This window comes from Equus quagga, unplaced genomic scaffold (assembly GCF_021613505.1).
Source record: "Equus quagga isolate Etosha38 unplaced genomic scaffold, UCLA_HA_Equagga_1.0 146_RagTag, whole genome shotgun sequence".
Lineage (NCBI taxonomy): Eukaryota > Metazoa > Chordata > Mammalia > Perissodactyla > Equidae > Equus > Equus quagga.
In genome coordinates, this window is record NW_025796728.1 from 2,570,157 (window position 1) to 2,596,652 (window position 26,496).

The 26,496-nt window shown below is 42.1% G+C and overlaps 1 protein-coding gene across 3 annotated transcripts in view; it reads right to left on the reverse strand.

Moving 5' to 3' along the window:
- LOC124233000 (PGAP2-interacting protein) overlaps positions 1-25,131 on the reverse strand; it is a 53,628-nt gene extending 28,497 nt beyond the window's left edge. The window contains exons 1-9 of one of the 3 annotated variants that reach the window (XM_046650000.1): positions 25,015-25,131; positions 23,065-23,256; positions 19,506-19,626; positions 18,982-19,136; positions 16,559-16,760; positions 12,443-12,531; positions 7,096-7,353; positions 4,686-4,811; positions 1,814-1,893 (exon numbers count right to left, since the gene is read on the reverse strand). In XM_046650000.1, the coding sequence (XP_046505956.1) occupies positions 1,814-1,893; positions 4,686-4,811; positions 7,096-7,353; positions 12,443-12,531; positions 16,559-16,760; positions 18,982-19,136; positions 19,506-19,626; positions 23,065-23,256; positions 25,015-25,057 (1,266 nt within the window). In that variant the 5' untranslated portion in view covers positions 25,058-25,131. Of the gene's footprint in view, positions 1-1,813; positions 1,894-4,685; positions 4,812-7,095; positions 7,354-12,442; positions 12,532-16,558; positions 16,761-18,981; positions 19,137-19,505; positions 19,627-23,064; positions 23,257-23,568; positions 24,394-25,014 lie in introns of those variants that run through there. The other 2 variants (XM_046649999.1, XM_046650001.1) reach the window with 2 other exon arrangements.
- Positions 25,132-26,496: the final 1,365 nt, after the last annotated feature.

Sequence of the window (26,496 nt, forward strand, 5' to 3'; positions counted from 1 at the left end):
CATTACTCCAAAACCTGTTATTCCCTCATTCTTCCCATGTCAGTAAATGTCACCACCCTCCATCCAGTTGCTTAAGCCAAAAACATAGAAGTCATCCTTGATTCCTTCCTTCTCCTCATCCAGCAACATCTAACCCATCAGCTATACTTTAAAGTATGAGCTATACTTTCAAAATATATTCTCAGCCTATCTGCTTCTCTTCAACCCCACTGCCACTGGCCCATCCAAACTTCCACTGGGCGACTAAAAAAATCTCATAATTTATCTCCCTGCTTCCACTCTACACTCCATTCTTCAAAGAGCAGCCACACTGTTATATACCGTGTTTCTTCATGCTCCTGCTTGAAACACTCTGGTGGCTTCCACTGCAAGTAAAATCAAATCAGAACTGCTTCCTGTGCTCTGTAAGAGCTTCATCAGCCTCTCCATCCTCATCTTCTACCACTCTTCGCCTTGCTCACCAAACTTCAGCCCCACTGCCTGCTGATGCTCCTCAAACACACCAAGCCTGTGTCTCCTCAGGCGTTACACATGTTCTCTCTGCCTGAATCCTTTACCCCTAGCTCTCTGAACTGGCTTTTTCTCAACTTTCAAGTCTCAACTTAAATGTCATGTCCTCAGAGCAGCCTTCTCTAACCACCCGGACCCAGTTACTCTCTACTCCATAATCTTATTTGCTTCAGAGCAGCCTGATCTAAAGTGATAGCCTTTATCTATTCAATTTTTGTTCCTCTGAATACCGTATTTCTCCCCTACCAGAATGTAAACTCCATGAAGGCAGGGATCTTGTCCAACTTGGTTATCTCTGTATCCATGGCACCAGACACACAAGAGACATTCAAGAAGCGTATAAAATGGATGAATGAATGAACAAATAAAGAAAAGAACAGGTATTAAATCCAACTGCAATGACTCCTTTTGAAAAGAACCCCTGGCTGACATTAGGTATCCTCTTCTGACTGATGTTATATTGCAATAATAACAACTAACAATTAAGGGGCAAAAGAAAGAGACCATGCAATGAATTATTACTTATTCAGAAATAGTTACTGAGTTCTGAATATGAGCCAGGCACTCTGTGAGGTACTGGGAATACAAAGGTAAATAAGAGAAGCGTGGTCTCCACCCTCAGTATAGCTTTTTATTTAATATGAAAAACTTGCCTGGTAATACAGATTGCTAAAATTCAAAGTTTTAGCCTCAAATTCTGTTTTAGCCAGAACTGTAACTCTAACTGCATTATGAAGTACATCCAACTTTTTATCAGAGCAGACAGAAAACACAACATTGAAAACACTTACTCTTGCTTCTGCCCACCTGTCTAGAAGAGAAAGGGACAATAAAACATTCAAGCAAGAGAAAAAAGGAAGAGACAAGAAAACTTCCACGACCCATCCATACACAAACTATCCATAATCTACAAAATCAAAAATTACCTGTAGGATTTTTCTTAAATCAAAGAATCTCATATTGTTGCCTTCAGCAATATCTACCAAACAGGAGAAAGAAGCCCCTTACAAAATAGTTATTTCATAGTTTAGATATGTTAAATCATAGACATAATGACTGCATACAACAAAATCATGAGCAGTGTGCCCCTAATATACAGGCCCATCCTGTCCCAAGAACTCAGCTTCATAAAATAACTCCACTATGTTACCAGCCTGGGACCTGAGAATTAAAGAGGGGAGATCCTGCACCCTGAAGTCATCAGACCCAGGGCTAGAGTTCAATCGTAATGGTGACGTGTACAAAGGTATGGATACACATATATAGCATATAAAGTTCTAAATCAAAATTGTTCATTACTTACCCCTTTGCCCAGTTTCCTCCCATAGGTTTTATGCCGTACTCCTAATCCCAGCAACCCCACACCAACAAGCAGCCACAAAACTAAACAGAGAGAAGAAATCGTGTTAAAGAAACCAAGTTTGTTTTTTAAAAAAATAATGTTTATGAAATTATTGAATCTATTAGGATTCAATGCAAAGGGAAAAATGCCTAATTCCTGGGTAAACTTTCCTGGGTGACATGCATACATAACCCATACTTTAAACTTAGGCTTCAAAGAATCTTCCCCTAAAAACGTTCCAAGGATGATGAGCTTAAAGTAAAAATAAATCATAAATATATACAAGAAAACAAGTCTCCACAAGCAGGAACCAGCAGGAAAAACACCCTGCAGGATCAAGCCCACAAATACTTTAGATATTGGAACTTTTAGCATCAGAATATAAAATAAGCATACTTAACATGTTTAGAAAAATCAAAGAGGGTATTCAATATGATGACTAAGGAATATGAAATTAAATTAACAATCAGGAAAATGTGTAAAGAAATCAAATAGACTTCTAGAAATAAAATCATATAATAATCATTGAAATTAGAAACTCAAGAGACAAGATAAACAGCAGGTTATACAAAGCTGAACAGAGAATTAGTGCAAGAGGCAGCTCAAAAACAGAGGTAGAGAATATGAAAGAGAAGAGTGTAAGAAGATCCAACACATATCCAATTGGAGTCAAAAAAGAGAGAAGAGAAAGAATGGGAAAGAGGCAATATTTGCAGAAATAATCCAGAGAATTTTCCAGAATTGACAAAAGACATGACTCTTCAGATTCAGAAAGCCCAAACACAAACAAGCAAGATGGGAGGTGGGGGCGCTCCACATCCAGATACATCACAGTGAAATTTCAGACCACCAAAACAAAGGGAAATCTTAAGAGCTGCCAGAAGGAAAAGACAGATTATCTTCAAAGGAGCAAAGATTACAATGACAGCTGACTTTGCAACAGCAGAAATGGAAGCCAGGTGACAGGGAAACAAAATCTTTAATGTGCTGAGAAAAAAATAACCAACTACTAAAAGAAGAAAAACAGAAGGTGTAATTTCCAAACTAGAAAGAGGAGTGGGGAGGAAGGGGATAAGAAAAAAAGGAAACTCAATCAATGCAAAAGCAAGCAAGAAGAAAAAGAGGGAAAAATATACCTAGAGAAAGTAGAAAAAGCGAAAGCAAAGTAAAACGATAGAAATAAATCATAACATGTGAGCAATCACAACAAATATAGATTATGTTTTCAAGTTAAAAGACAAAGATTAACATTCTAGAAAAGGCAAAACAATGGAGACTAAAAAGATGAGTCGCTGGAGCACAGGTGATGTTTAGGGTAGCAAAACTATCCTGTATGATACTGTAATGGTGGATAAATGTGAGCACAGAGCATTTTTAAGGCAGCGAAACTGCTCTGCATGATACTATAATAGTGGATACATGTCATTATAAATTTGTCAAAATCCACAGATGTATAACACCAAAAGTGAGCCCTAAAGGAGACAGTGGACTTCGGGTGACAGTGATGTGTCAGTGTAGGTTCATCAATTGCAATAAATGGACTGCTCTCGTGGGGGATGTTGACAGTGGGGGAGACTGTGTGGTCAGAGAGTACACGAGAAATCTCTCTGCTTTCTGCTCAGTTTTGCTGTGAATCTAAAATGGTTCTAAAAAATAAAGTCTATTAAAAAAAAAATCACACAGGGCCAGCCCAGTGGCATAGTGATTAAGTTTGTGTGCTCTGCTTTGGTGGCCCAGGGTTCACCAGTTTGGACCCTGGGCATGGACCTACACGCTGCTCATCAAGCCATGCTGTGATGGCATGCCGCATACAAAAATAGAATAAGATTGGTACAGATGTCAGCTCAGTGACAATCTTCCTCACACACACAAAAAAAGAGTCACACAAAACTGTCCAAACAACTTTGTAAATAAATTGTTCCAAATGCCTCAATTTGATGAATGAATTAAAGAATTATGGTTCTTAGTAAAAATAAAGACAAAGATTGTCAGGATTAAACAGAAACAAACAAAAACTGCCAGATCCTGGTTTCAAGGGACATACCTAAAACATAAGAACACACACACAAAACTCTAAATTAAAAAAATTTCCCCTAAACTTTAATACAATTTTTTCAAATTATGATAGAACATACATGTAGGTGTTTATATAACAGTCTTACTGCTTTGTGATATTTCTTTTAGAAATATATTGAAATTTTACTTAGCTTCTTAATTGTTTCCTATCTCTTTACACTATAACTTTGTCTTCTTTAGTAAAGTATCAGGTCATTGAGGGTGGGGACCAGTTTTTACATGTCCACATCCTACATAACACCATGTAGTCACGTAGTGTACTGAATTCTAATACACTATCTGCAAATGTTATACATTCAATGAACATTTTTACTTAATCCAGTCCACTTGAAATAAGACAGATTGAACAGTAAACTAATTTCACGTTTGAGTTGCTAATTCATCAACATTCCAAATGCTAACATATTTAATCTCCCAAAAAAGGAGAACAAGAAATGAAATAAATAGTGTCAACGATTAGAACAAAGTGTTTTGGAAATTCTACCTGTTAAATCACCATATCCACATTAGAACTGAAGCAAAACTAATACACAGCATCTATGGTTGAAATGACACGTTATCAGAGATTTGCTTTAAAGTATTTCGCCAAAAACAAGTAACGAAGATAGCTGTTAACAACATGGGCAAAATGTTAACAATTGTTGGAACTGGGTGAAGGATACATGAGGGTTCATTATACTCTTTAATTCCATACATGTTTGAAAATTTATATTTATAATAAAATGCTTTTAAAAAAAGACAGCAAAACCATACTTACAAAGTTTCATGCATTTTTCACTCTTTCTGAAAAGCGCTTTAGGACTGTTTTTTGCTTGAAGAAGAAAGTCAAGGCTTTTCTTAGGACCAAATAGCATATTCAGCCCAATGATTAGCATCACCGTCCCTGTTAAAAGAGAAAGAATATATCACATTTTAATCTAAAAATCTTTCCAATAGTAAATTCTATGAGCCTAGGTTTTGTTGAAATGGACATACCCTGAAAATTCAGTTATTGAGTTAACATATCTCTGGTAGTACTTTTGATAATCGAGACGATCATGAGAAATCATCTGAGGTTCTAGGAACCACACTTCAAATAAGAAGACTCAGCCTTTCCCTCATGAGGGATTTAGTTCTTCTAATTTCCTGAGTGCTTCCTAGTTGTTATGTTGGTAACAGTATATGTCACTGACTGTCGATAGTGCAGGGGAGGGCGGAGCACAAGAGAAAGGAGCCTTCTGAACTGCCTCAGGGCTCAATCTTCCCCACCAAAGAGACTTCAAGTGCACCAAGTTGAGGAGCACAAAAGGAGGATTTGGAAGTTCTTAATACGGCAATGTTGGCAATCATTCCGGCTGGGGTGTGGGTCTCACAGAGGATGCACGCTAGTACTCACACTGCGCCAATAAGGCCAGCCAGTCAACTGGGATGCATTACAATGCAGCTTATATGTAAAGTTTACATACTTCTAAAATTGTATATAATAAGAATAGAAACAGAGGTATGATTGAATAATACATAAATTAGGAAATGTCAAGCAAAAGTTAACTTAGGTGGAAAGCCAGGAGAAACCCAGACAATAAATTTATACTAGTTTCTGATTTAATACAGATTCTTTTCAATTGTATTAAAAGCTACTCTGAACATTACCAACATTCCTCAGTTTTTGTGGCCTTATCAACATAACATCATTCTTACTAAAGCAAGTTCTTAGTTGTTGGAAGCTGTACTGACGCACTGTTCTGCAACCCCAGACGCAGCAGGAAGGAATTCAAAAAGCACATCATTCCTAACATTCTAAAGAAATCAACTTATGTTGAGAGTGGCTCTTACTTTCGTTCGCTTTCTCCACACGGCAGACCCCCAAGCAAGGTGGAGTAAGAAAAAAGCAGAGCATCAGACAGCAAGATAGAGCAGGACAGAGTGCACATACCTGAAAGAAACCAGAAGAAACACAAAGTTCACAAAGCCAAGATTATTGCAGAGGAAACGCAGCAATGTATGTCTGGAATTGGATGAGAGTTGGGTGTTTACCAGACATATCAAATTCTCAATAGATGTTTAAAAATATTCCATATAGTTTAAAAATATATCTTCCAAAATAGCCTGTCCTGACAGATGCCTAGCTCATGGAGTAGAAAAGTTCATGCGACAATGGACAGCGTAGTAGGACATGACGGGGAAGTGCAAAGAAACACGAGCAGGAGCCTAGACTTCTGCGCTGCCCTCACACAACTGTAATTCCACAGTACAGGTCTAACTTCATGCCTAGTGTTCCTCCTGCTACACTGAGGCTCCAGGTGGGCACAGACTCTATGTCTCTTAAATCCCCAGCACCTGGCACTGTGCCTGGAACACAGCAGGTGAGCAATAATTTTTTAATGAATAAATGAACAAATGGAAAAGTGAATGTGTAAACAAGAACTGAATTCCCTGTTAACATGTTTTGTCTCCTCATTTGTCAAAGATCGTATCCTGGAAGCATCTGACATGCTTTACTGAAACTGAAATGATAGTAATTACAGTAGTAATTATACATCAGTATACATATATCATACATTGGTAATTTCAGTATGGCTAGAAGACAATTTTTCAAATATTAAACCGAGCTGAGTTTATGAAGTTTTAATTTTGGCATATAAGCTCATAACCACTGAAATGGAAAATGTATTTACCCTGTGATTTGGAAATTTATTTACACTAAGATTCATATATACCAGATATATTTTATTGGTAAAAATATGGTAAATAAAAATCAGATTAAATTCAGGAGAACCCAAAAAAAAAAAATCACCATTTCTGTATATTTTTACGAGCCTACCACTGAAGTAGCAACGTAAGCATCATGATCGTATTTTCTCCTAACATATCATAGAACACAAGTGTTACATGGCACCTCTTTTATACTTTATTACAGATTAAACTTAGTTGTTATCACAACTAATTCACTTAAAAGGCCTTTGCAGTAGCAAATATTACTGAAACTCATGGATGAATTAAGAAACTGATTTTTAAGCAGTAATTTAGACATTCCTTCAGTTTCCTTTTTAATCAAGAGAGTCTATTTTAATAGAAAGGCTAAATAATCCTATTTATTTCCACCAGTCACGTAAAGTGCTAAATCCTAGTCAGTGCTGAAGGGTATTTTCGAGTAGTTACTTTAATCCAGATCTTTCATATGTACTCACCCAAAAGCACATCAGATCTTTCTCTAGCATATACCCCTCCTGGGACAAATTTAAAAGCTGTGCACCATGCACAGAAATGTATTTCTAGAAGATAAAATATCATGGCGATGGTCATGGCTTTCCCAGGGCTTGACCCAGAGCTAACAAGGTGTCCAAGCACTGGAGGCCACATGGACGCTGTGAAGAGGGCAAGCACACAGCCAGAAACAGCGGCTGCCCACGTGGGCAGGTAAAGGAGACCCACAGCTGAAGCCACTCCTGTTTGAGAGAAAGAAAGAAAAAGAATCAGACAGGAAAGCAGTCATAGTCTCTACCATTTTCTTTTAAAAAAAACCACGTGTGTGTGTGTGTGTAGGGGGGTGGTGTAATAAGCTTATAAGATGACCGATTTATAGCTGTTTAGAACCAGAGGGACCTCAGGAGCATACTGGCCCAATCTCCAGGCTGATGAGAAACTGAAGTCTCTCAAGGTTAACGTGATTTGCTCAAGGTCACACAGCTAGTTACTTGTACAACTGGAAGTGGAATGTGGATCTAGTAAATCTCCAGCCAGTGCTATTTCTTCAGGAAGGGCAGTGGGAGGGAAGAAGGCATTTTTAGCTTATTTCCGTTAAGATCCTAATGGTGAAAAAGGAAAGAACTGAAATTACCTATGACACCAAAAATATCTCCTTTTAATTTAACCAGCTGGATCTAGGACATTAGAAAATCTGTCAGTGTGGTCTCTACAACGTTTTTGTTAAAGAACTTTCTAAAGGAATTTCCATCCATTTCATTTCCACATAGCCCTAAAAGAAGACGTGACTGAGACAGCATGGGACTCACTGCGTTAGCAGTTCTGCAGTCCGTTCCCTGTTATCCAACAGCCTAGGAGATGCTGGACGCTGTGCAGTCTGCCTGGTCCACAGCAGGCACTTAGTAAATGTTTGCTAATTTGCTGAGTCAAACCTGAGGAAATATAACATTTCTCCCAATTCCTGTGAAATCAGCTTTGAGACAGCACATCAGGGTCTTACAACACCTCACTTTGGAGCCATCCATATAACATCTTTCCATAGACTAGGACATTTCCTAGACATTTCAATCAGTGTTGTATAATTGTGACCCACCCTTCAAGGATGCCTACAGCAGACTCTTCACTGCTTGGGGCAAGAACTCCAGAAAAGGAGGAGTGGAGAGCAAGAAGCGGATCCAGGCAGCTTCTCAGTGCCCCAGTGCACTCATCCATGAGTAAGTCCCACTTGCATCTCACAGGATAATGCCACGTGACTATCTATTCTTCCCCACTTCAAAGAGGGCATCACCCAGATGAACCTGAGAACCAGACGGCAGGGCCCTCTACAACCCATGGACTTTAATTCTGCAGTTAGACCTTCAAATACTTAGATCCGACAATGGTTATTTTAATAACAAATTTTTTTTTTTTTTGAAATAAACAAATGCAATGCCTTTTCACTATAGAAATTTTAAAAATACAAAACTGAAAGGAAGCAATTAAGGATTGCCTCAGACTGAGATGATCACAGCCAACAGTCCAATATATTTCCACTGTCTTTTTCTACATATATATGGAAGTATTTTTAGGTAAGTGGAATCATACCACATATTGAGGATTATATTCTGCTTTCTATGTGACATTATATCAAGAACATTTCTCATGTTATTAATGTTTGTTTCTAAAACATTTTTAGTATATATACTATTCCACTGGATAAATACACTACAATATAAGCAACCATTTTCCTATTGTTGGCCTCTTCTGAAGCTTCTGACACTGTGAGGAACATCTTTCTTTGTCCATTAATCTCTTACTACATGTTTGATTATTTCCTTAAAATAATTCTTAAAAAGATTCTTAGAGGTACAACTACTGTGTCAAGAGGTAAAAGCATTTTATTTATTTTTTTTCTCTTTTTGGAAGAAGATTAGCCCTGAGCCAACTACTGCCAATCCTCCTCTTTTTTCTGAGGAAGACTGGCTCTGAGCTAACAACCATGCCCATCTTCCTCTACTTTATATGTGGGATGCCTGCCACAGTGTGGCTTTTGATAAGCGGTGCCATGTCCGCACCTGGGATCTGAACTGGTGAACCCCGGGCCAGCAAGAAGCAGAATGTGCGAACTTAACTGCTGCGCCACCTGGCTGGCCCCTAAAAGCATATTAAAGAGTCGCTACTTGTGGTCAACTGCTTTCCTGAGAGGTTACACCAGTCTCCATTTCCTCCAGAAACTCACCTTTTGAACCATGCCAAAATTATTTCTTTCTAGAGCCAGCCCCCATGGCCTAGTAGTTAAAGTTTGGCGTGTTCCGCTTTGGCAGCCCGGGTTTGGTTCCCGGGTGCAGAACCACACCACTCATCTGTCAGTAGCCATGCTGTGGCAGCAGCTCACACAGAAGAACTAGAGGGACTTACAACTAGAATATACAACTGTGCACTGGGGCTTTGGAGAGGGGAAAAAAAAAGAGAGGAAGATTTGCAACAGATGTTAGCTCAGGATGAATCTTTAAAAAAAATTATTTCTTTCTGAAAATCTTTGCCAAATTAATGATGAAAATAGTACCACATTTTGAATTTCACTTATTTGATTATTAGTGTAAGTAAATTTTTCCTATTTACCAACTTACAATGACTATTTTTTAGAAGAATGAGTCCTCATTTGATATTCTAAAGACATCAGAATGACTTTGTTGCTTCTGTGTTACTACAAAGAATTATCTGGAGGGAAAGAAAACATTTCTTCAAATTTCCCTTGACTGTTATTGCTTTTATTTTTAATTTAAATACTACTTTTAAATAGGCTGTATATTTTTAAATCCACTAAAATTGTATTTTTAAATAGGTTATAAATTCAAAAGGTAAAAAAAGAGTCCCTCTGGGGCTGGCCTGGTGGTGCAGTAGTTAAGTTTGTGCACTCTACTTCAGTGGCCCGGGGTTCACGAGTTTGGATCCCGGGTGTGGACCTACACACCGCTCATCAAGCCACGCTGTAGTGGTGTCCCACAGACAAAGTAGAGGAAGACTGCCACAGATGTTAGCTCAGGGACAATCTTCCTCAAGCAAAAACAGGAAGATTGGCACAGACATTAGCTCAGGCCAATCTTCCTCACACACACACAAAAGAGTCCCTCTGACCCCTGTCACCCACTAGTTCCCCTTTGTAAAGGCAACCAATGTTAGCATCTTCTGCATCCTTCCTATGCATAGGAAGAAATACATACATGTGCATTTCCCTCCCTTTTTGTGCACCAGTGGTGGCATATGACACACACTGTCAGTCACTCTGCCTTTTTCACTTAACTGTCTACTTCAACTGTTTTTTGTTTGAGACTGAGTCCTTCCAAATGCTGTCCCCTAAATCTTTACAACATCTAAGACACGAAGTAGAATTAACGGTAACTGAATACTCCAATACTTATAATAACCAGCGTGTTAGCTTTCCACAGATCAAATTGTTTATACAATGAAGTTGTAGGCACACTACATAGTACACTGGGGTCCTATCAATGCGTTTACACGTCTTTTTTTTTCAATAGGGCTTTGATTTTCCTAATTTAATTGCCATCAAGATTTAAAGCTCCTGTATGTTTGCATTTATGAAATTCTGTTGGTCACTGCCATAATTAATTTCATGCCGAGACCCAGTTGGGCTCGCCAACTTTAACTGTACAATGAAAAGATATGATTGCTTTTTCTACACTCTGCTTTATGATGCGGTTTCCAGAAATGAATCACAGTGAAAAAGTGGGCACCATCTTTAGATAATTAAGTGTGAGCTCCAACTTATTTCAGGTGAGCAGGCGATCAGAGAGGGAGACGAAACAGACGAATTATGGCCCTGCTTTCCTGTCTACTGAAAAAAGCCTATTAGAAGCCTTAAATCTGCTTGTCCCAAGGGCCTTTTAAACTACTATTTAATACTTCAAAGAGAGTAGGTTGGACTCTCAAGGCTAGGACCTTTCTTATCTGGGGAAATAAGTATAAGCATAATACTATAAATTCACAGCTTTTCTGTTCCTTAACTAATAGTTCACGTTTCTGTGAATCTCAGGTTTCCCATGTCTAAAATGAAGCTGATAATCACCTGCCCAATAGGCATTTTGCTTATATTTAGTATGCTATAAATGCCGAACAATCTTTCAATGTATCTCACCTTCCTTTTCCCAATTGCAAACAGATTAAAAAGCTATCTATGCTCAACGCAAACAGCATTTACAAAGTGATCTGGCCCTTTCTTGAGGAATCTCATGAGGCGTATCTCTGGTAAGAAGAAAGGTTACTCCTATATTATATTCACACAAACTTCCACAGAGCCCATATGGAACGCCTACTAGAAAACACAGGAGCAAGTGAAAACAGCTCAACACGACTGCAACAGTGTGTTCACACATCCCCGGGAGCTCGAGGGCCTGGTGAACCTCATTAATTGAGCAGCCTAACTCATTACACACGTTTCCATGCAAGGGCGGTAGACCTCAGAGCGCACAGAAATTTACTCATTCTTATTCAACCCACATCTTCTGTTACCGATATACATAGTCTCACAACTCACACACAGCCTCTAGTGCAACACTCTGAACCACCTGCTTAATTAATGTGTATAAGGACGTCTCTCCTCACAGAAACCAAATATAGTACTTGCTCTGTCACAGAATGGGGGGTTTTTAACTTAACACCAAAACTGACTCTAATCATTTCTGCCTTTCAAGGGGAAGGGAGAAGAGTGGCATAATTCAGTTGTGGGAAAGTAAATAGATTGCTCCTGAAATATGATAGTTTTCACCAATATTCTGTGATCCTAAAGGCAGTGATGGGGAGGAGAGGGTCCAAGCCTTTGAATAAGCAAACATGGACCCCAAAGCTGAGCAGACGGGTGAGGAGCTAAACTCTTCCACGTAAAAGAGAAAAGGAAACTGAACTGCATGATGGAGTTCCAATGGAGGGCGTTCCTGAAAACCAGAGAAGAGAGGGATCTCGGAGAGGGGAAGAGGACTGGCAACGTGGCGATGTACAACCCTCTACCTCCTCAGACCTGCGGTAAATCTGTGACTGACACACGTGTGGGGAGATGGGGGAGATCATGTCAGCATAGTCGGGGGGAAGGAGACAGCTACAGGAGGAGAGGGAAAATGAAATGGAGGAAGTAGGAACCTGGAGCCCGGAGTCACTGGAAATCATGGTGACATCTGGATTCCAGCAGCTGTAGCTGTTTAGAATAGCCCACGTGGCAACAGCACCTATTTGTATGGCTGCCTGGGTCATCTACTTCCAGTCTAGGTGCACATGCCTGCAAGTGAACTGGACAGCTGAGCTGAACGACGGGCATATCTGCAGGTCAGCTCCACATACCTGTAACCCACCAGATTACACCGGTACCAGGAAACCATGAACAAGCCGAGAGCATCAATCCGCTCGCCAAGCACAGCAGAATTACACCTCTGTGAAAAAATGACAGGCTACAGGACATCTGACATTATTAATATTTCATTGTCTCAAATAGAAAACAGAAATATATCTCCTACCTCTTGGTACATCCAAGACATAACATGAGTGTGGAACAACCAATGAGATGAGTGCCCATTGGGGACCAAGATTATATCCATTCAGAACATTAAAGTAATAACTACTCCAACTTGAGAAAAGTGCTATCTTTCATAGTCATCTTTCATGGTCAACGCAAACACAGTAATTGAGTTTTCTCAGACTATTAAATTATAGTCCATATTGGCCAAGTGACATTTTAAATGACTGCCAAACACCAAAAGAAAAAGTCATTGGGAACAGTTTCTCTTCAGTTTGCCTGTTTTCTTTCTTTTCTCTACCTCAATACTGCTTTCATCTACAGTCACTGCCTTCGTGGGACTGGTGTCAGCTTGATAAATGAGAGTTGTGTTTTTTAAAACAACTACAAGCTATCTCATTCTTTAGCTACTTTGGCAAAAATTAGGAGGAGGAGAAAAAAATAATTTAACTGAACTTTAGGGAAAAATCCAACAGCAATAATAGCTTATGACATGGCACTCAATTAAGCAGTTATAATATAAATTAAGCTAAAAAACATAGCACTTACTACACACCAGGCACTGTTTTAAGATTTTTACATATTTTAGCTCACTTAATCCTCACAACTCTGTAAGACAAATGCTATTATTATCCCCATTTTGCAGAGGAGGACACTGGGGGAAAGACCACTTAGGTAACCTGCCTGACGTCACACATAGTGGCCCACGTGGGACTGAGAATCCACAAAAGGCCCTCAGAGGCCAGCCTGGTGGCACAGTGGTTAAGCGCATATGTTCTGCTTTGGTGGTCCAGGGTTCACCAGTTCGGATCCTGGGTGCAGACATGGCACCGCTTGGCAAGCCATGCTGTGGTAGGCGTCCCACATATAAAGTAGAGGAAGATGGGCACGGATGTTAGCTCAGGGCCAGTCTTCCTCAGCAAAAAGAGGAGGATCAGTGGTAGATGTTAGCTCAGGGCTAATCTTCCTCAAAAAAAAAAAAAAAGGCCCTCAGGCTCTGGAGTGAGGCTCCCAGCTGCCCTCCCACCTACCCCCACCTCCTAAGGTTAAGGATCGTCCAGGGTCTACAGAAGACCAGATGTGAGGAAAGGCCATGGAGGACAGGTGATCTTTCTCTATCCTCAATTCAACAACAAACGTTTATGAGGACCTACTATGTGCCAGGCTCTGTTCTAGGGGCTCAGGATACATCAACGAACAAAGAGCCCTTTTCTCCACAGGGCTCACATTCTAGTCGGGGGTGGCGGGGGGGGACACAGACAATAAACACATTAGCAAGTAACACAGGATATCAGAAGATGGAAAGTGCTACAGAAGAGTAAGAGTAACAGGTCAGGAGTGCTGGGGTGGGCTGATGGGAAGCTGGAACAAGTGACTAACACACCGTTTGTCTGGCTCCCTCTTCTCCCAGGAGCTATGGTCGGCACTGATCCTTTGGTCCCCCAGAGTCCCTTCAACACCCTCTGAGCCTCTCTCTCCCCTTTCACCCATCTCTCACATCTTTATCCCATCAAAACTTATCTATGACCCATTCCCTTGAGTAGAATCTAGTGAATTTTAGAAAGCAGTTCCTACTCTGATGGTCATGGGTGACGACGGTCTTATGCAACATTTCTCAAACAGGGTTCTGAGAAACAGCAATTTTATGAGATGTTAATAGGTGTTCTAGAAACAGGGGCTGGCGCCCTAGCCTAGTGGTGAAGTTCTGTGTGCTCCACCTCAGCTCACAGGTTCGTGGGTTCAGATCCTGGGTGCAGATTTACACTACTTGTCAGCCATGCTGTGGTGGTGACCCACATATAAAATAGAGGAATACTGGCACAGATGTTAGCTCAGGGCTAATCTTGCTCAGCAAAAAAAAAAAAAAGGAATTTCATCTTCAAATAAGTTTGAGAAATTCTCTAGAGTCTCTAATATGCTATAACACACATTGTGAATCACAAAGAAAGGAATATAAAATGCAATATTTTATAAACCTATTTGATCTAGAAGACTTTTTTTCTCTTAGAGTAGCTATTGACATCTCAAGAAACCAATCTTTCACCGATCTCATGGGTTGCATTTCCACCTTCAATGTCTCACTCTAACATACAGAATCATAAGATGTCTGAACAGAAAACTCTCATTTTACAGGTGAGAAAAACAAGGCCAGGGATGTAATGTGACTGGTCCAAGGTTGAATGGTGAGTTGCTGTTGGCCAACCACGACTCCAGCCCTTGAGCCCCACCTTGGATTCCTGGTCCGGCTCTCCTTTTGCTCTTTCACACCTCTTATGCTTGTTTTCACAGGGAACTTTGGAGACAAAGCTTTAATACGAGAATAAACTCCTTCCCTTCCCATCTCTTCCTTTGTGCCTTTCTTCCTTCTCTCTCTTCCTCCCAAGTATGCTGAGTATCCAAGATCAAAAAGACACAGACTCTAAATGAGATAACATATGTAAACTTCCTAGCTCAATGTCTGACACAGAGTACATCACAAACATTAGTTCTTCTCTCACTCCCTGTCCTCAAGGAGGTTAGTGCCTAGAGAGGAAGAAAGGTGTAAAATAACTGTAATATTAAAAAATGTGTAATACAGAATAATAATAAGAGATATTGGGGGGGATTCAAGATAGTATGTGGCATAAAGGGACCCCTGGGATAATCAGAGAAGACTTCACAGAAGAGATGCTTGAGCTGAGTTTTGAAGGGTGAATAAGAGCTTGCCAAGACCTTAAGGAAGAGAAGGGAGGATAGGCAGACGAAAGAGCACACACACGCAGATGGAGGAGTGGAACAGTCTGGCACTTCTAAGGAACTGCAAGTGCTTTCAGCCCAGGTAAAGCACAGAGATAAGGTAGGGAGCATTTGTAAAAGCGGACGGTGTGGGGCAGATCCTGTCTCATATGACCTGGTATTGGGGGTAAAAAAAACTGCTGACAGATTTTAAGCAAGGGAGTGATGGAGTCAGATTTGCATTTTAGAGAGATCATTCTGGAGAGGGACCATCAGGAGAAACAGCAAGAGCCTGGATGAAAGATGGTAAGGACTCCACTAAGGCAGATATGGTTGGGGAAAGGGAGGGAGGCACAGATCTGAAAGAAGTGGTAGAATCAACTGGACTTAATGCCAAAGATGCAGAAAAGGAGGAAGACACAGAACTCTAGGATGACTTGTGGTTTCTGGCTCAGATGATGGGGTGGATGGATAGAGTGAACCAAGGCCTGGAGGAGAAGCAACATGTTTGGGGCCTGGGAACTCCTGAGTCCAGACTTGGACATGCTGAGAATGAGAAGCCGGTGGGATATGCCCAGATGTCTGCTGGGGAAAGATCCAGCAGGCAGTTGCATGTCTCCAAATGTGGGAATTTCAGCACTTTAAGAAAAAACAGGTATCTGAGGCAGATGCTTTAAGGGTTTCTCGAATCTTTTTACATGAAAGACTGGGTCTGGCATGGGAAAAAAGAAGTGCCAGGAAGAACACACAAAGGGTTGATGAGGACAGAACACATGGACTAACACTTAAATGCAAGACTGCTACCTCCCTAGGTGCCCCATGGTTGGAGCAAGTCCCAAACTACCAGAGGATCAGAGATCTCCCAGGCTCCCTCCTTTGGAGAGAATAGAGATCTATGCTCAGGCTGCCAATCCTGTATCTCCCATCAGTACACTCTGGTCTTGCCCTACCAAATGCCAATAACTGTAATGGCGGCGAGGCAGCGGTAGGGGGTGTGGGGAGGGAGTCTAGAGGAAAAGAACAGAGAACGTCATGCCTTCCGGCCACTAAGAATGCTCTCCTACTCCCTGGCAGGGGCTCCCAGAACCTCTTACTCAATGTTTCTGATATCTAGGGAGAGTGGAATATGAAATATCTGGCTAGCACAGATCTAGCTGCTCAACCAAGGAGGTATTTCTTCCCTCAACCATAACAGCCAATTTCTTGATTGCTTCCAAACCCAAACTCACCCAAATGGGTTAGGATCCGGCCCTGGATGGGGATGGCCACTCACTGCCCATCTGGAAACGAGGGAGACCTCTCCAAACACCCAGTGGGTGAGGAATATGAGATTGCCAAAGGCAGCCCCCGCCAACAACCAGTTAGGTCTAGAGGCCATCCCCTTGGCTGCCTCGCCAGTCTTTTTCCCCTCAGGTTTACTGCAGTCACCATCTAGAACAAAAATGGAAAAGGGTCAGTTACATGGAAATTTACCCTCTGCATTTAACAGACTTTAGCAAGTAAGAAATGTGACTGGCTTCCAGGAGCTTACTTTAGAACGGGAGACGACACATGAACCTACAACACAAAGCAGAACGTGCTGAGAGCTGGGCAGAGAGAGAGGACCTCAGGCAGGCTGGATCCGGCAGGCTTTAGAGGGAACAGAACGTCTTGGAATTTGACAAGTGAAAAGGCGGAAAGTTATTTACTTCATGTGAAGTTCACAGCATGAGCAAAAATATATGCAGAAACAGTGAACGGTATGTTCAGGGGACAAATGCAGTCCTGCTTGAGTGGAAAATTTCCAGTACACCAGGCTGCTCCCTCCCAAAAGAAGAGGGCTCCCACCTAACGCTCTGTGTATCCAGAGTCCTAACAGCGCATTGCCTGAGCAGAGACTGTGTGCCAAGCCCTCTTTCAAGCCCTTTATAGGAGCTTACTTAACTTTCACAACTTTATGAGGCAGGCTCTATTACTAATCCCATTACCGGTTAGAAAACTGAGGCCCAGAGAGAACAAGTAACTTGTCCAAGATCACACAGCTAGTAAAGAGAAAGTGGGGCTGGAACTTAGGCAGTCTGGCTCCAGCACCTGTGTACTTAGCTATACCATACACTTCAGGGGACTGTTGAACCAACAGGTCTCAATTCACTGCACCACTGACTTCACATAATGTAACAACTGGAGAAAATGCTGGCAGGAGAATTTCTTTGTAGGAACAGAGAGGCTGTTGGGCAGATGCTTAGGACGCTGTGAAGCCCTCTGCAGGACAGAAGGAAGCCTCAGGGTCTGCCTGGGGGGCTGGCAGCCCTATTTTACAAGGAGGAAGAAAGCCATTCTGCCAAAAAAGGAGTCAAAGAAAGGAGGAGCAGAGCTGAAAGCTATGGGGATGAGGGACAGGGTGGTACAGACAGAAGGGTGGCCAGGGCCTGGAGGCTAAGCAGACAGTCTTCGGAGAAGAGAGATATCTAAAACGACTTTGCTGTGTATTACGGCGGGTGACCCCTCCCCCAGGACCCAGCCGATCTTCAATAAAACTACAAAAAACTCCTGGTAACATCAGAAATGCTAGAGAAGCTGGCGAGAAGTCTTGAGTTTTGTAAATGGGGCACAGGGCAAAAACAGGAAGGGAGCAACAACTGGGTCATGTAAATTTAAAAGAAGAAAACTCAAGTCAGGAAATGTAAATTATACCCCAAGTTCAGATCCTTATCAGGCTGTACCTGTGAAATTTGCTGCCTGAGTTTCCACCTCTAGATGTTAGTGTTTTATAAAATATAGAACATATTAGGGCCCTAGACGGAGATCTAAATGCTGCAACTAATACTAACGTCACTTGAGTAATTTACTTGCGTGATGTCCCCCTCTTCTCACTACCCTCATTTCATGCCAAAATTGGGGCCAAAGGGGGATTATACAGCATTCTGTTCACACTGAGCCAAAACCCTCTACACTTCCATCAGTCTGTGAGATTTCTCCTTGTATTTACAAAAGAACAGTGACTCAGTGAGAGTGACACAAAAAGCCAGGAGCAAGTTAATTAGAATCTAGTAACACTTCTCTCTTCTTTTCAGAAGGGTCTCGAGTTAGCATATGAAGCAAACATCAAGCTGGGTGTGTGCCTGTCTCTCCGAGAAAGTCAGCTCCAGACAGCGACAGGGTATTTGAAAGGTGGTGTGAATAAGCAAGACTTCCTTTCTTTTCAAGTTTTAGACTTGGAGTTTAAATATATTCAGACACCTGGAAAAAAAAAAACAATGCCAGGTAGTTCCCACGGCCCCAGCTCACAGATAACAGTCCACAGTGTTAGAGCTACACTGGGGTCAGTACGGAGGGAGGGGGGTGACGGATCCCACCCTGGAAGGCCTGTCCAGAGGGAAAGAGGAGAAAGAGCTGAAAGCCAGCTGGGAGTATGAGGCCGGGTTCTACTCCCCCACTGCCCAGTGATACAGTCAGCTTTTTATTATCATTCTCTGTAATGGCAAGAAAAAGATGCCTTCTGCTTAGATAATAGTCCACCATGACTGTGCCGGTTACTATTTCAGGGGAAAAAGTTGAAATGGAGACATAGCACAGAAAGATAATTTTTATCTTTCAAGATGTGTCACATTCAGGTAAGAAAAGTAAACTACGCAAGAGAGAAAATCCCTAAAGAAACTGGGTATACTCTTACCTGTGAAGATGCGATCAAGGGTGGCTATGGTACTTAAGGTCAGGATCACTCTGTTGGACACCTGATAACTCCAGATTGGGTTTAGTGAAGTGTACCATATGCGAAGAACTAGAAGAAGAATCTGTCCTAAAATAAATCCCCAGATTCTGAGGTACCTGTAAGTACAAAAGTATTTGTAACATACTTTTTATGTGGTTTCAATGTACTATGTCCATTGAAATTCTACAAATTCCAGTTTCATAGAATGAGCATAGGAAATAGTCTTATTGGTAACTTGCAGTAATATACATGATATAGCCTTTATAAAGCCCATTACCTAGGCGACTTCTTCTAATTCTTTAATTCTGAAAACATTATTAAAACTAATGGCAAGTATTCACATCGCGGTTTTGTGAAAAGGAAAAAAATGAGACTTCTACAAGGCCATATGCAAGGTAAATATGAAACTGGAACTCTGGGTCCCGACTTTCCCTTTGGTGACTAATCACACTTGCTTGTCTACAGGTCTAAGAGACGAACCATACCTTTGCAAACCACTTCCTGTCCACCATGTCACAGATTGCACTATCAGAGACGAAGACACACCAAGCGCGAGGACCACTATCCGAAGTTTGGCATTCGGAGCCTGGAAGGAGGCTATGCTGCCTACAAACAAATTAAGGAGAGCTGAACGTTTCTGGCAATCATGCACTGGTACTCGGTGATCTGCACTGATAACTGTTGTGTCTGATACCATCTTTATACTCAGGAAGATAGAGTGAATATATAATTGTGTGTGTATAAATCTTTTAAAAAATTTTTATTGAGATATCATTCATACCATAAAGTTCATCATGTTAAAGTATACAACTCAATGGTTTTTAATGTATTCACAAAGTTGTGCAACTTTTACCAATATCTAATTCCAGAATATTTTCAATCACCCTAAGAAGAAACCCATACCTATTAGCAGCCACTCCCTTTTCCTCCTCCCTGCCCGACTCCCAGCCCCTGGCAATCACTAATCTACTTCCTGCTGTATGGACTTTTCCTATTCTGGGCATTTCAGATAAATAGAATCATACAATATGTAGCCTTCTGTGACCGGCTTCTTTCACTTAGCACAACGTTTTCAAGGTTCATCCATGTTGTAGCATGTATTGGTATGTCATTCCTTTTTATGGCTCAATAATATTCCATTGCAAGGATTCCATGGCATGGATATACAGCATTTCATTTCTCCATTCATCAGCTGTTGGGCATTCAGGTTGTTTCCACTTTTTGGCTATTATGAATAGTGTTGCTATAAACATTTGTGTACAAGGTACTGTGTGAATGTATGTTTTGATTTTTCTTGGGCATATACCAAGGAGCGGAGCTGTCAGGTCATATGACAGCTCTGTTTAACATTTTGAGGAACTGTCAAACTGTTTTCCAAAGCAGGTGCACCATTTTACATTCCCACCAGCAATATGTGAGGGGTCCAATTTCTCCATGTCCTTGCCAACACTCGTTATGGTCTGTCTTTTTGATTATAGCCATTCTAGTGGGTCAAAATCTTTACGGTCAAAAATGACCTGAATCAAAAGGAGTATGAACGAATTTAATAGTTAACTACACAGTAATTAAGCTAAAATATCTGAGACGACAGATATGAGGAGGCAGGTAACACTCAGATCTTCTCCATATTACGTAAGGATACCTTAGGACTCTTCAAAAACCAGTTGTTTCCTTGCCTTGAGAAGCATCTGAAGGGAGTTTTAAGTCACGTCATGGCTTACTTCAGCCGCTGTTGAGCATCAGCAAGACTCAGGGGTTACCTGGAAGGGTATCTGGCAGAAATTGGCTTCTTCATCCTCAACTCCGAGTCATTTCCCACCTACTCCACCTTCTCAAATATAATTCTACCTCTATTCAAGGTGATGGGTTTTCACGGAGGAAGGAGGTGGAAAGGGGACAACAGGAAGCATCCCAAATACCATACCCACCCCAGACTCATTTAATATCACATCCCTTACAGCCACCACAAGTTACTGGGCCGGAACTGGACTTAATAAAACACGGTCCCAGGAACTGCTCAGTCAGTGGCTTCGTAGGTAAGCCTGGCACCGGCAGCACGGAGCAAAGGCAACCAAAACGTGTCACTGATGAGATCACTCTCGTAAATGCCAGCCAAGGAATGTGATGAGAAACTGAAACTTGCAACACTCAGGCCGTAGTAATTCATAGAAGGATAGAGTAAGCCAAAGGCGGTTTCACTCAGTGACCATCTACTCAAATCAGGGTAGAAAGTTTCACTTCTCTTACTTCTGGAGCTGAACATTTCATGGTCAAATATTGTCTTTCCATTCCTATGGACACCATCTTTGTAAAGGGTGCATTTTTCAGTGGCATTTACCACTTTTCTTTCTGAGCCCAAGCTCTTTAAAAGCCGGAGCTCTCCACCTTTGTGGGCAGACACAGAACTCACCGCACTAACTGTATTCTGTCTTCTTTGGGTCTGATGCACAGAAAAGCAGAAGGCAGCTACCTAGCGATTCCTGTTACTGTTTCTGAAAAAAGTCAAACGACTGTTTCCAGACAGAAGAAACATACAGCCCGGTTCATGAACAAATGCACTTGGAAAACTCAAAGAAACCAACTGCATTATTGCAGAAGGGCAAGACATGCAGAGTTTTTAGCTACAGATTCACCCAGACTGGAGTCTGGTGTTTTTGTTTTTTAAATCTTTTCTCCATGACCTCACCTCCTGAGTTTTTCACTACCAGGACTTCTCCAAGGTCTCTCAATACCAATATTAAGAATCTCAATTTTTTGTGATAGCAAATATACATTTAAAATTTTTTCAGTTGCTAGTTTTCGGCAATGTAACATACTCAAATTCAGAATTCAAAAGGTATACAGTGCAAAGTTGCCCTTCATACTTGTCTCTAGGTACCATTTTCTTCTCCCTGGAAGCAACTAAAATGCTATCAGTTGCTTTTTAAAAAATCCTTCTAGAGCTATTTAACGCATGTTCAATTAAATACTAAATACATTTTCATCTAACCCAAGTGTTAGTATTCTTCACACACTGTTTAGTGCTTCCTTTTTCTCGCCTAATATTTTGAAGAACATTACACTTCCTTACATAAACAACGGTCTCATTCTTTTATATAGCTGCATAGTATTCCGAATTTTATAATCATAATTTATCTAACCTATCTATATAGATGACATTTGGGTTATTTCTAATCTTGCTATTATAAATATTGCTGCAATGATTAAGTAATATTGTATTTTTATCATGTTACACATATGAGTGTATCTGTAGGATATATTCCTAGAAGTGGAATTGCTGAGTAAAAGAATATGTACATATTTGTAACTTTGATAAATATTGCTAAATTATCCTCTGCAGAAGTTGTCCCAACTTACATTCACACCAGCAACATATAAGAACCTGCTTTCCCACCCTTCCAACACAGCATTTTCAGACTTTGTTCTTTGCCAATCCGGTATGTGAAACTATGTATAAATATGTGTGGGTGTATATATAATTTGTATTCTATACATTTTAATATATTTTTAAGAACCAATTATATTTCCTTTCCAGTAAACTGATTGTATCTGTTGCTTCCTTTTCTATTGAGTTGTTGGTCTTTTTTATTATTGATTTATAAAAATTCTACATATTACTGAAATTAGCCCTTTGACTAAAAGAGCTGCAAATATTTTTCCTAATTTGCTGTTTGACTTTGCTTACTGTGGTGTTCATCATGCATAATTTTCATATTTTCATGCAGTATCATTTAACAATTTTTTTAATGGCTTCTGAGTTTTGAGTCATAGTTGGAAAAAAGAACACAATATGTTCAAGTGTTGACCTGTTCACCAAGGTATCTTTCCTCTCCTCGCTTCGGTGATTTTTAGGCTTTTCTAATCCGACAGAAAAGTGAGAAATGTAAACTACACTGACTTGGTCTAGACTCCCAGCTCTACTAAAACTCTTCAAGGTAGCAGTAAGAGAAAGAGAAATTTCTTTTTTTTTTAATAATGTAGTATTCAAAGAGCAGTATACATAATTTTACTTGATTTTTAAGTAAAAAAAATCTTAAATCTTACCAACAGTAATCATCCGCAGCAGGGTTAGCATCCACTTCTTGTTAACCAATTTCCAGAAAGGACTAATGGTTAGCAATATTGGAGAAAGAAATGCTATGCCAAAACCTTCAAGCCCAGTGAGTTCGAGGGTTTGCAGAGGAAAGTAAAAGATCACTGGTCCCATATCATGGCAGAGAGACCAAAAGACATACCCTAGAAAAAAATTTTTTTAAAGAGAGAGAGAAAGTGTAACTTTGTCATTGTTTCAAACAGCAGCCAGGCTGCTGCACCCCCACCGCTCGGTTGGCCGGCCTCCTTCATGACTCTGGTCTTAACTAGAATTCCTCCCCTTGCCATCACATCCACCAAGGAGGAAAATGGCTTCCTGCTGTTGCGGGTCCTCAGCAACCCTCCTTTGTTCCTTTAACCCTCGCAGGTAGTCCCTTTATGAAAGCCTCTTCAATTAGACCATCTTTGTTGAATTTGGTTTCCTGTCAGGACCCTGAAGTGATAACATTTCCTTACCTGGGTCTCCTCTTCTATAAGGAGAAATATCATGAAAATCAAAAAGAGCAACAAACAGCAGGACCCCTTCCACTCCAGACGACACCCAAAGGCAGGTTAGTGACGCAACCATCGGTTTCTTGTGAGTAGACTATTGTAAACCCAACCCTTAGGAGACAGTACCAGGTAGTGGAATAGCCAGATCCGAAGTCAGTTTCACCTCCGTCAACTCCTGACTGTGCAATCTTCTAGAATAACGATAATTAACGACTGGACACTTATACCATGTGCTAGGCTCTGCGCTAAGTATTTACAGGGGTCATCTCTCTTATTCCTCACACAACCCATGTCCTATGAAATTAACACTATGTCTACTCCCCACTTACAAATGCAAAAACAAGAAAAAACTCCTGAAACTCAGAAAGTTACGTAATTGCCTATGGTCATGAAAGTAGCAAACAGCAGAGTGAACGTAGACCCAAGCAGTCTGGCTCCAAACGTAGCTGTCTAACCACCGAGTGTTGTACCTTTCTCCCAAGGTACCGCTCAGCCTCCCCTTCTTGATCAGCAAAATTGTTCTTTTAACCACTTCTCGGAGTTGTTAGGATTAAATGAGATCAGGCACAGAGCACCTAGTGCCCTCGATACTTAACGCAACGTAATTCGCTTTACACGCCCGACGTACTTATGAGATGCTGTCTGCGCCAGAACAATGGGTCCTCCCAAGCGTTACTAACCCCCCCCAAAATCAGGTTCCTAGGAGGGCGCCCCTCCCAAGCCGGAGGAGTGCTTGTTTCATAATGAACAGCGAGATTCTAGCCATTTCCCAAGCGTTGGTCTGGGAATTCTGATTTTAAGCATACAGCTCCGAGAGAATTACACCAATAATTGTTCTTGGGACATTTTGCTAAGTGAGCACATGGGACTCGAGTTTGATGGTTTTCGCCAAATCCCAAATGACCACCAAGGCCACTTGTGCCGGGCCAACGCAAGCAGCGTCTACTGCCCTGTGTGCTCACCTACAGCCGCGGGGGACGGGGGGCGGAGGAACGGGGACGGGTGCCCTGTCTTGCTGAAAGTCAAAGTTCAGTACTAAATCTTATTAAGTTAAACTTAAAGGTCGCGGGTGGGAGTACTAGGGGGCGGTACCAGCCGCGCCGGTCCCAAGCCGGCGGCACGTGGAGAATTCGCGACCCGTGGGCGCAATCCGAGGGTAGCTTGGCCGCCGGGGAAGCACCGGCTCCCGCACCGGCTCCCGCACCCGCCTCGCCAAAGCCTCAGGTTTGGAACCTCAATCTGAGTCTTTTGTTTTTTTCCTTCCGTAGCAAAATTCCCAGGGGACGATAAGCATCTCTATTCTGGGCACCGGGCGCGCTTTTCTCCCTCCCGGGCCAAGCGCCGCGGCCCGGGGCAGGGCCATGCGGAGCGGGCACCCGCGAACGCGCGGCGAGGGCGGCCTCGGCTTACCCAGGACGGTCTCCAGGAGGACTTCTCGCCACAGGGAGCCCATGGCCGCGCGTGGAGCGGCGCTTTCTAGGAAAGCAGCGCGCGCCTCCTCGCGCGCACACCGCGCGCCCCGGCAGCCCCGCGTCCTCCCGGCCTGCGTCTGCGCCGCGCGTCCCCTAGCCGAGCCCGTCGCTGCCGCCGCCGCCCATGTGCCGAGGCGAGGGTGGTGCCCGGCGCGTCGGCCTCCGCCCCGCCACACCCCGTCCAGCCCGCCAGGCTCCGCGCCGCCTGTGCGCGCTCCCCCGCCGCAGGCGCCTCGGGTCTCTGAGCCGCCGTCGCCACTGCGCGCTGCAGAGGACAAGTGTCCCGGCGCAGGGAGCTGGGGGCCTCGGGCCCCGCGGTCGGGCAAAACCCAGGGTGCCCTGCCCGCTCGCCGAGCAGCCCCGGGATGGACGCTGCCAGCGCCCAGGAGGGCGGAAACAAGCGCAACTTTGGCCTGGTCGTGCGCATGTTTTGGCGAGGCCACGGGAGCGCGCTGCGAGGAGACAGAGGGAGACCCGAGGGGCAGCCCCAGCTGCAGAGGGGCGGTGAGGCCGGCTGTGGCGCTCTGGGCGAACAGGACCCTGGCATTCCTAAGGCCTGGGCGACGCTCCGGAGACGAGCGGGCCTGGGCAAGAATCGCGTGACTGCGCGCCTCCTTCTCAGCTTTGGTAGGAAACAAATTGCATTCTGGAAAGGTGGTCAAAAACATCTAGAGGCTACAGGACTTTCTGTGGCTTTTAGAGACGTCGCAACGCTTGGTCAAGGGAGAGAAAATAATTGATGCGAGTGGAAATTTTGCCCTTCTCAACTTTAGCGATGATCATCTTTGAGCATGCTCGTCCCTAAGGAGAAGGGGAGAGACGTTCTAGTTAACAATGGAGCGAGTGAACTAGGCCTGTTATTTCTCGCTCAAATATTGCCATACCCAAGAATGTCTTGAACTTTTTTAGAACCTTCTCAAAGGAATTTAGCTTAATTCACTTTGATTTTTTTGGGAGAGTTTATCATTTATCACTTTTGGAAAGTTTACTCTAAAGCAAACGATGAGTTGCCTAAAAGTATAGGAATCACTAGGAGCAATTATTGCTATAAGCCCACAACAGTTTTGAGCAGAGTTCCAAGTCACTTAATTACTTACTAGTACTCTTTGTCACAGGATAGACATATAGATCATTGGAACAGAACTGAGAGTCCAAAAATAAACAGTATCATTTAGGGTCAAATGATTTTCAACAAGCTTGCCAAGACAATTACGTGGGGAAAAGGATAGTCTTCAACAAATGGTTCTAGGACAACTGAATATCCCCATGAAAAAGAAGAAAATATGACCCCCATCTCACAGCATATACAAAAATTAACTCAAAATGGATTTAAGACCTAAATGTAAGAGATAAAACTATAAAAATCTTAGAAGAAAACAGGAGTAAATCTTCATGATGTTTAGTTAGGCAATGAGTTCTT